Source organism: Photinus pyralis, unplaced genomic scaffold (genome assembly GCF_008802855.1).
Source record: "Photinus pyralis isolate 1611_PpyrPB1 unplaced genomic scaffold, Ppyr1.3 Ppyr1.4_LG2, whole genome shotgun sequence".
Classification (NCBI taxonomy): Eukaryota; Metazoa; Arthropoda; class Insecta; order Coleoptera; family Lampyridae; genus Photinus; species Photinus pyralis.
This window is the reverse complement of record NW_022170403.1, coordinates 12,318,345-12,331,131: the sequence shown is the minus strand read 5'-3', so window position 1 is coordinate 12,331,131 and position 12,787 is coordinate 12,318,345. Positions and strand designations below refer to the sequence as shown.

General features: G+C 36.6%; 3 protein-coding genes across 3 annotated transcripts; 2 read left to right on the top strand and 1 right to left on the bottom strand.

Moving 5' to 3' along the window:
* The first annotated feature begins 29 nt into the window (after positions 1 to 29).
* Positions 30 to 1,093, top strand: LOC116163177 (putative nuclease HARBI1). Its single transcript, XM_031477030.1, has 3 exons — positions 30 to 503; positions 557 to 834; positions 880 to 1,093. The coding sequence occupies exons 1-3, from the start codon at positions 295 to 297 to the stop codon at positions 1,062 to 1,064; spliced, it is 672 nt and encodes a 223-aa protein (XP_031332890.1). The 5' UTR covers positions 30 to 294; the 3' UTR covers positions 1,065 to 1,093.
* A 300-nt stretch (positions 1,094 to 1,393) lies between these two features.
* On the top strand, positions 1,394 to 10,498 carry LOC116163175 (pleiotropic regulator 1). Its single transcript, XM_031477028.1, has 3 exons — positions 1,394 to 1,609; positions 1,658 to 2,726; positions 10,222 to 10,498. Exons 1-3 carry the CDS (start codon positions 1,494 to 1,496, stop codon positions 10,411 to 10,413), a joined length of 1,377 nt encoding a protein of 458 aa, XP_031332888.1. The 5' UTR covers positions 1,394 to 1,493; the 3' UTR covers positions 10,414 to 10,498.
* Positions 10,408 to 11,520, bottom strand: LOC116163176 (tubulin-folding cofactor B-like). The gene is made up of 4 exons (XM_031477029.1): positions 11,265 to 11,520; positions 10,943 to 11,213; positions 10,675 to 10,891; positions 10,408 to 10,621 (listed from the first exon to the last, which is right to left on the bottom strand). Exons 1-4 carry the CDS (start codon positions 11,382 to 11,384, stop codon positions 10,507 to 10,509), a joined length of 723 nt encoding a protein of 240 aa, XP_031332889.1. The 5' UTR covers positions 11,385 to 11,520; the 3' UTR covers positions 10,408 to 10,506.
* Between the last annotated feature and the right edge of the window lie 1,267 nt (positions 11,521 to 12,787).

The following is a 12,787-nucleotide window of genomic DNA, read 5'->3' as shown; positions in this document are numbered from 1 at the left end:
ACAATATGCCATTGATTATATAATGCCTTGTTGCACCAACCACAATTTAACGGTGGATTAACATTAAACCTAGATTAACTAGCGATCTACGTTGCACGACTTTTTAAACTGCGTCTAATATTACTTAAACTTAGTTTATCTAAAACCGTCCTTGTTGGGAGTTTAAGCGAAGGTTTAGTAAAACCCGTTCCAATGCGCATGACGAATAATTATTTTTCTTTGTTTATTTGCAACATAACCCAATACCTAGACTTGCATTAAAATTTGAATATTCCAATTAACTACGTTTGTATAATGGATGATCAGTATGAGGATATATTTGATGATGATCTTCATATTTTGGAAGTTATAGAAGAAGGATTTCCAAGGCGTATTCATTTACGTAAAAATTATTTTGAAGAAATGAGTGACTTCACATTTTTTAGAAAGTTTCGGCTCTACAAGAATACAGTTTTAAATGTTCTAGAGCAAATAGAACCTGCGCTGGAGTATCCCAATGATGTGTAAATAATGTAATACATAACAATATTATATTCCTAAATTAAATGTGTTACAGAAATAACAGTGTGTCGCCAATTAATCAATTGTTAATGGCGTTGCGCTTTTATGCCACTGGGGGACACTTGAACGTATTGGCAGACTTTGGAGGTATGGATACATCCACCATATCAAGGATTATAGTGAGAGTTTCTGAAGCCCTGGCCAGACTTTATCCTCGACATGTGAAAATGCCTGAAGACGTTGTAGGTGAGCAAGTTCGATTTTATGACATTGCTCGATTTCCACGAGCGATAGGAGCGGTCGACGGAACCCACATAAAAATAAAAAATCCAGGTTTGTGAACTGTATATATTAGAAAGTGCTAACTGCTTTTATTAGGAGGGGACGATGGAGAAATATTTAGAAACCGAAAAGGATATTTTTCCATAAATACACAAGTAATTTGTGATGCCGACATGAAATTTTCAGACGTTGTTGCTAGGTGGCCAGGATCTGCCCACGACGCTACCATATTTATGAATAGTAGAATTTGTGCTCGACTAGAAAAAGCTTATCATAAATAAAACCACCTAATTAATAATATTATGTAGTATTTATTGGTTATGTGCACAAAACAAACACATAACACGTTTGACAAGCAATAGTGCATGTTGTGAAGATAGCCGCATTAGAAAATCCCTAGATTTTGGCGGTTTACTTAACAGGCGCATAATTTCGGGTTGTGCAACGCACACGGACATAATCTTCAATTAACTATTAATCTAAGTTTTAATAAACCTTCGTTAACAAAAGGTTTGGTGCAACAAGCCATAAGTGTATATAATCAATGAATATCCGTATACATTTGTATTTCGAAAGCAGAACCACAGCCGAGATAGATACATACTGTTAGCAGAACCACAGACCGAAAAAGTAACCAAGCAATTCTAACCTAAAATTTGCGTTGTGTTTATAGTTTGGTTTTGTGTGGGATTTCGTAGGTAGAATAAAACATGCACGACGAAGTACAAAGACATTCCGTTCACACTTTGGTGTTTAGATCGTTAAAAAGATCGCATGACATGTTTCTTGCTAACCAGGGATTGCTGCCCACTGTTGATGATGTTGCGTATGTATTTGTTTTACACTTCTATTAATTAATAGTAAATTTTTTTAGCGAAAATGTGAGAAAGGGTATTAAAGCTAGAGACAACTATGGTTTAGTATTTGACGATGTAAAAAAGATGCAAGCTATGAAGCAGTTACAGATCATAGAAAACGGACCCAATCCTCCGCCTCCGGGGACTGCATTTCCAACTGAAACAGATAATTTGGTTGCAAATACTAGCGCTGTAGTGCCTTTCAGTGAGAACAGTTTAATTCAACGCAATATTTCGTCTAGTCAACCGAATCAATTGAATAATTTAATGAGGAAGGCGCCATCAATGCCCAAACCGAAATGGCATGCACCCTGGAAATTGTATAGAGTTATAGCGGGACATTTAGGTTGGGTTAGATGTGTTACAGTGGAACCTGGAAACGAGTGGTTTGCAACAGGTTCTGCTGATAGAATCATTAAAATATGGGACTTGGCGACTGGACAATTAAAAGTATCTTTAACTGGTCATGTTAGTACAGTGAGAGGATTAGCCGTAAGCAGCCGTCATCCATATTTGTTCAGTTGTGGCGAGGATCGACAAGTTAAATGCTGGGATCTTGAATACAACAAAGTAATTCGTCACTACCACGGTCATCTTTCAGCTGTATACACGTTAGCATTGCATCCGACGATAGATGTATTGGTAACTGCAGGACGAGATTCTACAGCTCGCATTTGGGATATGCGAACGAAAGCCAATGTGCACACATTTCAGGGGCATACCCATACAGTCGCAAGCGTTATATGCCAAGCTTCCGAACCTCAAATCATAACGGGCTCGCACGATACCACAATACGACTATGGGATTTAGCGGCCGGAAAATCAGTTTGTTCCTTAACTAATCACAAAAAGAGTGTGCGAAGTCTTATTTTCCATCCGACATTAAACATGTTCGCATCAGGTTCACCAGATAATATAAAACAATGGAAATGCCCCGACGGGAAATTTATCCAAAATTTATCTGGACATAATGCAATAGTGAACTGCTTAGCTGTGAACCCGGAGGGAGCTTTGGTATCAGGAGGTGATAATGGCACATTGTTTTTCTGGGACTGGAGGACGGGTTATAATTTTCAGAGACTGCAGGTAATCACATTTTTAAAATTTGGATGAAAACTACTATACAGGGTGTTAAAATTTGTAAAATCACATGTAGTTATGAGATGGAATTTGAGGTGGAATTAGCCAAAAATCAAAGAGTTACTTATAATGCTTTGTAGCGCTCAATCCAATTCTACCTACCTATCCTTTTAAATGGACTAGAGCAAAGCATTAGAAAATTTAAACAACTAAAATAACATCTATTTATTAATGGCATGTGTAAATTTTAATTATAGTTGACATTTTGAGTGCAATATTTATAAATGCTAAAATCTAAAAGTCTACAAATGAACAAAACAATTCGTTGAGAAGCTTGTGAGCAAAAGGCGAAGACTGCACTTACAAATTTGCTTTTCGATTTTATAGACATTTCACCAATACCAAGTCTGTAAGTAATGTAGTTCCGGAACCTTTGCCAGTCAGACAGGTAGACAGACATCAAAAGCCCAAACACTTTTATTTTTGGAAAGTGAAAGTGCACTCAAAATGTTGGTGAACTGGTATGATAATGTGGTTAATGGTTTCAGAGATCTGGTCCATTTAAAAGGATACATAGGTAAGTTGTACATATGTATTCTCTTAAAAGAATCTCTGACTAATTAATACATACAGCAAGCATGGGTAACCCACGGCCCGCCAATAAGTTTGGTCCGGCCTGCTAATATAAGTCATAGTTAATACTTCATACGGCCCGCCAAGTTATAATAAAAATTTGAATTAATTAATTGATTATGATTATGTTACACGTGCAGCATCTGGTGCAAATTCAAGGTGCCAAACCGAAATTGGAAGACGAAACCTTAAAATTTCAAATGAGAATTAGATTTTGACTATTCTTTATTGCAAGTTGTACAGATACTGCCTTCGCTCGGAAAACGGGCTTCTAATCGCAAAACTGCGCGTAGCACAAAATCATTTGTGGCGGGGAAAATACAAAATTTTCACCATTTTCCGGCCGCCTTGAAATGACAAAATTTAAAGCATAACATGAAAAACATAATCTCGAACAAAATCAACATTCATGTACAGTAACAGAAAATAATGTCTCAAAACAATAAAAATAAATCTTCACTTTGCTGTGTATTGTAAGCTGGATACGCAATTCACAATAAGTAAATTGTTTAAAATGTCTGTAAAACACATTAAATCAACTAGAAGGTTTCTTGGTTCATGGGCAGCACGCACAGCTGATGTGTTGCGCGTTTCACACAGTTTCCTCCTGGTAATCTTACAAGGACTACCCTGATGATGCCATCTTTTCCGGGGTAAACTTCTTTAACGCGACCCAGAGGCCATTGAAATGGTGGAAGGTTATTATTGGAGAGTAGAACCAGAGAACCAATGTCTATTTGTCCATGACCCATAGACTGCCATTTGGTACGTTTCTGTAGCTCTGGTAGCACTTCCTTTGACCAACGCCGCCAGAAGTGGGTGATGATTTGCTGCCGATGCTGATATTGCTCTAGTCGAGAAACAGGTACAGCGTCTAGTTGTGGCTCTGGAATTGATGTTCCAGATCTCCCCGTAAGAAGGTGAAAAGGAGTAAGAGGGTGGAAATCATCTGGGCTTGTAGATAAAGGCGACAAAGGACGTGCATTCATTATACCTTCAACTTGAATTAAAATTGTATTAAACGATTCGTAGGTCAATTTGGTGTCACATAAAATCTTAAACAGATGACTTTTCATTGATTTAATATTTGATTCGTATAAACCTCCAAAATGAGGTGATCCAGGCGGATTAAAGTGCCACTTTATTGCTGCATTAGTAGTAAAATCTAAAATTTTATTTTGGTAATTTTGGTCAAGGTAAGACGCATAAAACTCTTTCATGGTACTCGCAGCTAAAACAAAATTGCCCCCATTGTCAGAAAAAAATTGCGATGGCTTTCCTCTCCGCGCTATAAAACGTTTTAGTGCCTCTAAAAAGGCGTCCGCACTTAAACTGGTGAGGAGCTCTAAATGTACAGCTTTTGAGGTAGCGCAAATAAAGATACAAATGTACGCCTTGATTAATTGAGCTTTTCTGGAGTAACCATTTTTAATGTAAAAGTGCCCTGTAAAGTCGCAACCGGTAAAAGTAAAGCATGGGACGAATGGTTTCAGTCTACATTGCGGCAAATCTCCCATTTTTGGGGCAGAAAGCACGGGCTTGTAACGAAAACATTTGACACATTTTCGAACCACTTGCTTGCATACAGATTTCCTTGAGATTATCCAAAATTTTTCACGAATAATTGAAAGTAATTGTTGCGCTCCACAATGTAAATGTTGCAGATGATAATATCGCACTAAAGACCAAACAAATGTCAAATGTGTGATTTTTTGGTAACAGGAGGGGATGGATTTTTTCATATAATAAATTAGAGTGACAAATCCGACCTCCAACGCGCAACAGCCCGTGGTCGTCCAAAAACACACTCAATTGAGAAAAAATGTAACTTTTAATTTTGAGCGGCAGATTTTGCCTTAGCTTTTTAATCTCTACGGAGAAAAATTCATGCTGAACGAAACTTACAATGGTTTGTAAAGCGCGAGCAAGTTCAAAAGTGCTTAAAATGGTCAAGCGTCTATCGACAATTTCGTGCTTAATATTATGTATAAACCGCAACATATAGGCGGTGACCCGTAACATTGTTGAGTAATATGAATATTTGTTTATTATGTAACATATGGGATGTCCGTCAGAGCTGGTAATTACCACATGAGTAGACAATGCTAACTTTGTTTCGGGAAGCTGTTCATGATGCTTTGTTTCGGGAAGCTGTTCATGATGGTTAGGCTCTCCTTGCTTGTGAGGCCAATTTTCAAATGAACTGGTTAAAAAGGTAGGGCCGTAAAACCATAATGAGTTGTCCTGTAGTTGCTGAACTGTGGCTCCCCTGGAACGAATATCCGCAGGATTTGATGCACTAGATATATGGTTCCAGTCCTCAACCCTTGTTAGCTCTTGGATAACTGCAATGCGATTTGCGACAAATAATTTGTATTTATCCGGAGGCGAACGTAACCACGCTAATGCTATTGTAGAATCAGACCAGAGAAATGTTCTACTAAAATGCAAATGTAGCAAAGAAGTTACTGAGTGAATTAGTTGCGCCAATAGAACGTTAGCACAAAGTTCTAATCGCGGTATAGTTGCTGTAGTCTTTATAGGAGCAACTCGTGATTTGGAACACAGTAAATTAACGAATACTCCTGTTGGTGTAGCACACCGTATATAAACACATGCATCATATGCAAAAGTACTTGCGTCGGCAAATCCATGTAATTGAACATCAAAGTGATCAGGTAATACCACAGAGCGAGGTATTGTAATTGTAGATATTTTATGAAATTCTTTAATTATGGAAATATAATCGTTCTCTAGATCTACTGGCTCTGGCTCATCCCATTGAAGTTGGGCCGTCCAGAGTTTTTGAATTAGCACTTTTCCCCTTATAATTAAAGGAGTTAATAAACCCAGTGGGTCAAATAGCTTAGAAATGTTTGAAAGAACCGATCGTTTAGTAACGGTGGCTGAACAAAATGGATGAGTATATTGATACGATAAGCTATCACGAAGTGGATCCTATCGTACACCCAAAGCTTTAGCGTGGTCGTTAGGACCTAATGGAAGTGTGAAATATGCATCTTGATGTTGATTTCTTCGCGATCGTTTGGAAGCCTCTTTGAAGATGCATTTCCTGTCTCACAGATATCACCAGGTATTTTCCAGAATTTTGGTCGCGATATATACCGGGTGGGGCAATAAAACGATACATGGTTTGGGATTCAGCAACATTTTTAAGCCATAGATTATTGCAACAAATCTTAAGAGCATAAATGAAAATTGGGATACAAGCTGAATATGGGGATTTTTTAAATATACTTTTATTTAGATTTTCAACTTTGGCCCATGGCGCATGTGAAAAATGTTATTTTGGCACCTTGGAAAAAAAGGTTGCCTATGCTTGACATACAGGGTGCCCACTGCCCATTATATATGGAATAAGGTCTTGGTAAATAATGACTGTATAAAAAGTTGTTTACCATTTTATTTCTCATAATAAGGCAGCATTCCATTGTTGTTATTTCAGAAAATCATCGAGTAACGAAAAATAACTGCATTTTATTAAATAGCAAATAAAAAAGTTGCATTTTGCGCATGCGCAGTACGAATTTTGAAAAGTGCGTTTTATTTGATTTTGCTAGAGGGGCCTAACACCAAAGTTTCGTGCAAATCGCTCCATAAATAAGAACGTTGCGTTTTGCGCATGCGCAGTAGTATTGTTGAAAAGTGCATTTTATTTGCTTTTGCTAGAAGGACCTATCATCAATGTTTCGTACAAATCGCTCCATAAATAAGAGTGTTGCGTTTTGCGCATGCGCAGTAGGATTTTTGAAAAGCGCTTTTTATTTGCTTTTTTCTAGAGGGACCTATCAGCAAAGTTTCGTGCAAATCGCTCCATAAATAAGAACGTTCGGTTTTGCGCATGCGCAGTAGAATTTTTGAAAAGCGCTTTTTATTTGTTTTTTTCTAGAGGGACCTGTCACCAAAGTTTCGTGCAAATCGCTCCATAAATAAGAACGTTGGGTTTTGCGCATGCGCAGTAGAAATTTTGAAAAGCGCTTTTTATTTGTTTTTTTCTAGAGGGACCTATCACCAAAGTTTCGTGCAAATCGCTCCATAAATAAGAACGTTGGGTTTTGCGCATGCGCAGTAGAATTTTTGAAAAGCGCTTTTTATTTGTTTTTTTCTAGAGGGACCTGTCACCAAAGTTTCGTGCAAATCGCTCCATAAATAAGAACGTTGGGTTTTGCGCATGCGCAGTAGAATTTTTGAAAAGCGCTTTTTATTTGTTTTTTTCTAGAGGGACCTGTCACCAAAGTTTCGTGCAAATCGCTCCATAAATAAGAACTTTGCGTTTTGCGCATGCGTTGTAGGATTTTTGAAAAGCGCATTTTATTGGTTTTTGCTAGAGGGGCCTATCACCACAGTTTTGTGCAGAACGCTCTGTAAATATGAAAGTTGCGTTTTGCACATTATACGCTGGGACCAATATTAATGACGTACATCTGAATCGCAAATATACCCCTAATAACATGTTACGTCATCGCAAAAATCACTATCAAATGAACCTAATAAAAGGGTGCATTGCTATTTAAAAAAATGTAATTGTTTTTCGTAAGTCAATTGTGTGCAGAAATAAAAAAACTCAATGCTGCCTCTTATGGGAAATAAAATGTACAAGGTACTACAATAGTGCGTCGGTCTTTTCTAGTTCATAGCTGGTAAAAAATTTTAACATTTTTTGTGCAAATGTCAACCATAGGTGGTTGCGCATCTACAGAAATTATTTTTGAATGTACAGGGTGTTCCATTTTTATAGTTTCAATAGACAACTGATTTTTTTAATTAACACCCTGTATATTTCTAGTTGTTTCGATGCCATTTTTTAACCTCTGCATGAAAACCTATTCACTTTTTGGTTTTTGTCAATGTTACCAAATTATTAATTTTTTTCAGAATGATTCCCCTAAGCACTTTGATAAATCGTAGCGACCTTGATTTTAAAGTGAAGAAATACATTTGATCAATAACGATAATCTGAATAAAAGGAAACACTTTGTTAATGAGAAAGTTGGATTTAGTGAAACAGGGTATTCACAAAAAATAGTAAAATATTTCCAAATTTCAAAGTGTCGTAACTATTTTTTTTCAAATTGATCTACCACTATTTTATTTCTCTATTCGATAGTCTTGGGTGCTCTTTAATTTGTATAGAGGGTATCCCGCTCCTAAACCCCGTAGTTTTAGGTTAGTCAATATTTTTCACAAAAATAGTTACACATTAATTAATTACATGTTTATAATCGGCTTTGTAGTTCAATGGTAGAGCGTTGGGCTATAAAGCCGGAGGTCGGGTGTTCGAACCTGGCCTAAGGTAAGAATTTTTCATCTGTAACCTTTTTTTAGTCACAAAAGGGGCACCTTGAGAATTTGAAATATTCATTTAAAATATTTCATTTAAGGGATTCTTTGAATAAACTTTGTACAAGTTTGGAAAAAAGATTATCGCAGGTCGGACTTTTAACAAGCTAGAAAGGAACCCAATAAGCATTATATGAGTGCGAAGTGAGAAATTAAAAGTGCTGATGCCATTCATGCTTCTTTTGAGTAGGCTAGTATCAATGACACTCATATAATGCTTATTGTGTTTCTTTCTAGCTTAAGTTATAATCTCTTTCCATACCTGTACACATTTTAAATGAAAGAATTTTTCTGTATACAGGGTGTTACATACAAGTATGTAAAAAAAAATTGGGTGGAAGAGGGGATCAAAACAAAAACTTTTTCCAAATAAACCGAGGGTCCAATGTCTTCCGTTTGGAAGCCACCCCCACAAAAGTGATGAAATTTGCATTTCTTCTTTAATTTTTTTCTCAGTAACCATAAGTGTTAGAAAGATTGGTGGCACGTCTTTGGATAGGTTTTCGGGTATGCTCTTTTTGATTTTGCAAATTTTTTTTATTACCACGAAGGGTGTACTCCGAAGTAAGGATGCGAAAAAAATTCTGATTTCTCCGAAATTTGGTATCTGGGGGTTTTTGAACATGAAAATCACGAATATTAAATTTTAATGCAATTTTTGGTCGGACAACAAAAATGGAGGAATTCCACGAAATTCGTTGTGTACACACTTGAGTAGACGGGGGACACTTTCTGACCCGAATGCCCCATCTTCAAATGAGTATCTTTTGTTTGAAAAGTGATTTTAAAAAATTGTTCGACAATTCTGTTCCTTAACTTATCATTCATCAAGTTTTGAAGCATTTCCACCACATTTCTCCAGAAGCGCTAGAATCGTTAAAACAGCTCAAAGCCTTATAAAATTAAATTTGTCCTGGCAAGATTGAATTAGAAGTGTAAATATTCGTACGGTTATATATATATTATATACTCATATACACAACTATTTTCGTGATATTCTCTCCATTTTCTTTGTCCAACCAAGAATTGCAGTGAAATTTTTTTTAGAATTTTTAAAAATCAATTTCAGATTGGTGATTTTCATGTTTAAAAACCTCCCGATACCAAATTTCGTCGAGATCAGAATTTTTTCGCACCTCCATTTAGGGATGCGCCCCTTCGTGGTAGCAATTTTGAAAAACGGAAAGGGCATACCCCAAAAACTATTCAAAAACGTGCCACCAGTCGTTCTTATGGTTGCCGAGAAAAAATTAAAGAAGAAATACAAATTTCAACACTTATGGGGATGGCTCCCAAACAAAACATGTTGGACCCTCAATTTATTTCGAAAAATTGCTTGTTTTGACCCCTCTACCACCCAATTTTTTTTACATACTTATATGTAACACCCTGTATACTAATTCATGTTGAGTCTTTAAATCTATTATCAAATGCATTTTTTAATTATGAAAAATAATCTTCTAAGAGATGCATATGAACAATGTATATAGCCACTATACTCTTTTAGGCACCTGTACAACCAGGCTCAATGGATAGTGAAGCTGGTATCTTTTCAATGATATTCGATCATTCTGGATCACGGCTAATTACCACCGAGGCAGACAAAACAATCAAAATATACAAAGAAGATGAAACTGCTAGTGAAGAGTCGCACCCCATCAACTGGAAACCAGATATTCTCAAACGAAGAAAATACTAAAACATGCCATAATTTATTTTAAAAATTCACTGCAAATGGTTATAATTTAAGCGTTAAATGAAAATAAATAGTTAATAACGAGGAATGTCATCTTTATATTTCGTCTAGATCGTAAGATTCTTCTGGGAAATCTCCGCATACAACATTTTGAGGTTTCACAAATGCTCCATAATTTGGTGGGCACTTGAAATATTCTTTTCCTTTATACCTACAAATGAATGGAGTGAAATTGTGAATGGGAAAATTCCAAACATTTCTTACGTTCCATCATTTTTTCCAAGAGGTTCGTCATATTTCACACCGACCCATTGACCAGCAAGACCTTCTATTAACCCCTTGTATAACACAGCGCCTAACTTTGTAGGGCCATTGCTTACATTTACTTTACATCTAGATCCAATTTCAACAGTATTTATTAACTCTTTTTCTTCTTCTTCGGCTTTTTCTTTATTTTTGTAATACTCTTCATTGTACTGGCCTGCAACATTCAATTTTTGCTTCTCGAGATAGAAAGTTTATTAGTATATACCTATTTTGTTTTTGACTAAAAATGCCTTCACCGTGTCTGTACGTTTTGCATACATTTCCGGTGCCATTTCATATTTTTCAACATTTTCGAATTCTAATTGATTTTTAATCGCAAAGTTATCCACAATATATAAACGCATCCCATTTTCAAGCGGAAACGAGCCAAGCAAAGCATTATCGTCGACTAAAGAACAAACAAATTTATTGTCTTTGTCATACGCTTGTATCTGCATTGTGGAACAGCTACCACCAGTAATTAACTCCAGCTTTGCCTACAGATGTGTTTCATTTTAAATTGCTGAGGTATTCATTTCGTTACTTACTTTTAAGTTCGATATTGTGATGTCTTTTGGAAAACGTCTTTCGTTGAATGATAAGTCATGACCTGATGTTGATATTTGAAGATTTACGAAATCCGACGTTATTACCTTGTAATCAGCCATTATACACAGAAATTAATTGATATCTACTTGTTAGAAATTATTTTGATTATTTTGCTGGCTACCAAATTTGATGTAAATAAAAATCTGTCATGTCATCTCTGCTCTGTCAAACAAACAAAGCGTGACGACGTTGAGATAAAAGGCCTAAACTCCGTACAATCTGCGCATGCGAAAGAAACGTCAAAGTTGCAATGAATAAGAATAAAAGGAAGGAGCATATCAACTATAGAAAGGGGACTGACAATATCCTATCCAGCGCAATGCTGCGCGGTGAAACCTGAGGCGGCCATATTTTCGGAGCCAAAGTTTGTTTACTTTTTGCTAATTGCGTGGGTGTATTTGCATTTTCGTGTTTATGCGGTCCTTAAATCTCTAAGTGTGCATTTAAAAACATTAGTGGACAATGGTACATTGTAGTGCACGGAAGTGCGGAAGTGATAGCCAAAAAACTCACAAGGAATATCCTTTCACAGGATAGGTTACTTTAATGTGAGTTGCTTTAAACTGGTCGTAGATCAATATGTGTAGTATTAGTCGGCTGTGTGGTGAGATCTTAGACTATGAAAGAGAGGGGACCCGTAATAGAGAGCGCGCGCGTGAAGCAAATTGCGATCATACTGCCACCACCAGTGGCGCCCGCTCGGGTATTACATTAGGAAATTACAATTTATTTATACTGCCATCATGGTACGATTAACCTGTGTGTAGGTTCTTATTTGAATAGAGAGACAAAAAACGCGATAAACGTAAACATACGACTCGACTTTGATCGTTTTGGAAACTAGGTGCGCGATATAAACGCAATATTAATTGAAAGTATACTTACTATACATAAGTATGTAGATATTACCACATATACCTTTAGTAAAATTCTGCACACCCCGTTTTTGAAGCGATCAAAACTGAAAAAGGGTAAATTATAAATGCACACATCTTTCTCGTGAGGAACCCTGCAACGTATTTAACAATTTTTTCAATATTGCAGAGTTCATGCTTTTTGAACAATCATTTATTGCATATCTTCCACTTCTATTTCATTGTTCCAATTAATTGAAGCATTAATAATTTGTTCGTTGCTTTCTTGCGACGGACAAGTTATATAGAATATGGATTGTATCCAGAGGAATACAACTCTCCACCCCACTATCTCACAACTCTGTTGTAATCAGCAAGCGTTTGTAGGTATATGCACTTTCAAACTGCCTTGAGGTGGGGTTGTTATTCTATCCATCCCTTGATCTTTTGGAAGAAGAAAATAATTCCAGATGGTCCTGGCTTAGTTTAGGATCCTTCGCAAAAAATACATTGTCGTTTCCCTATGGTGCATACTACCTGGGACACATTGAATCTTTTTCTTCCCGATATATCTGCTTGCTTAATTGTGAATGGCAGTTAGCGCTTCT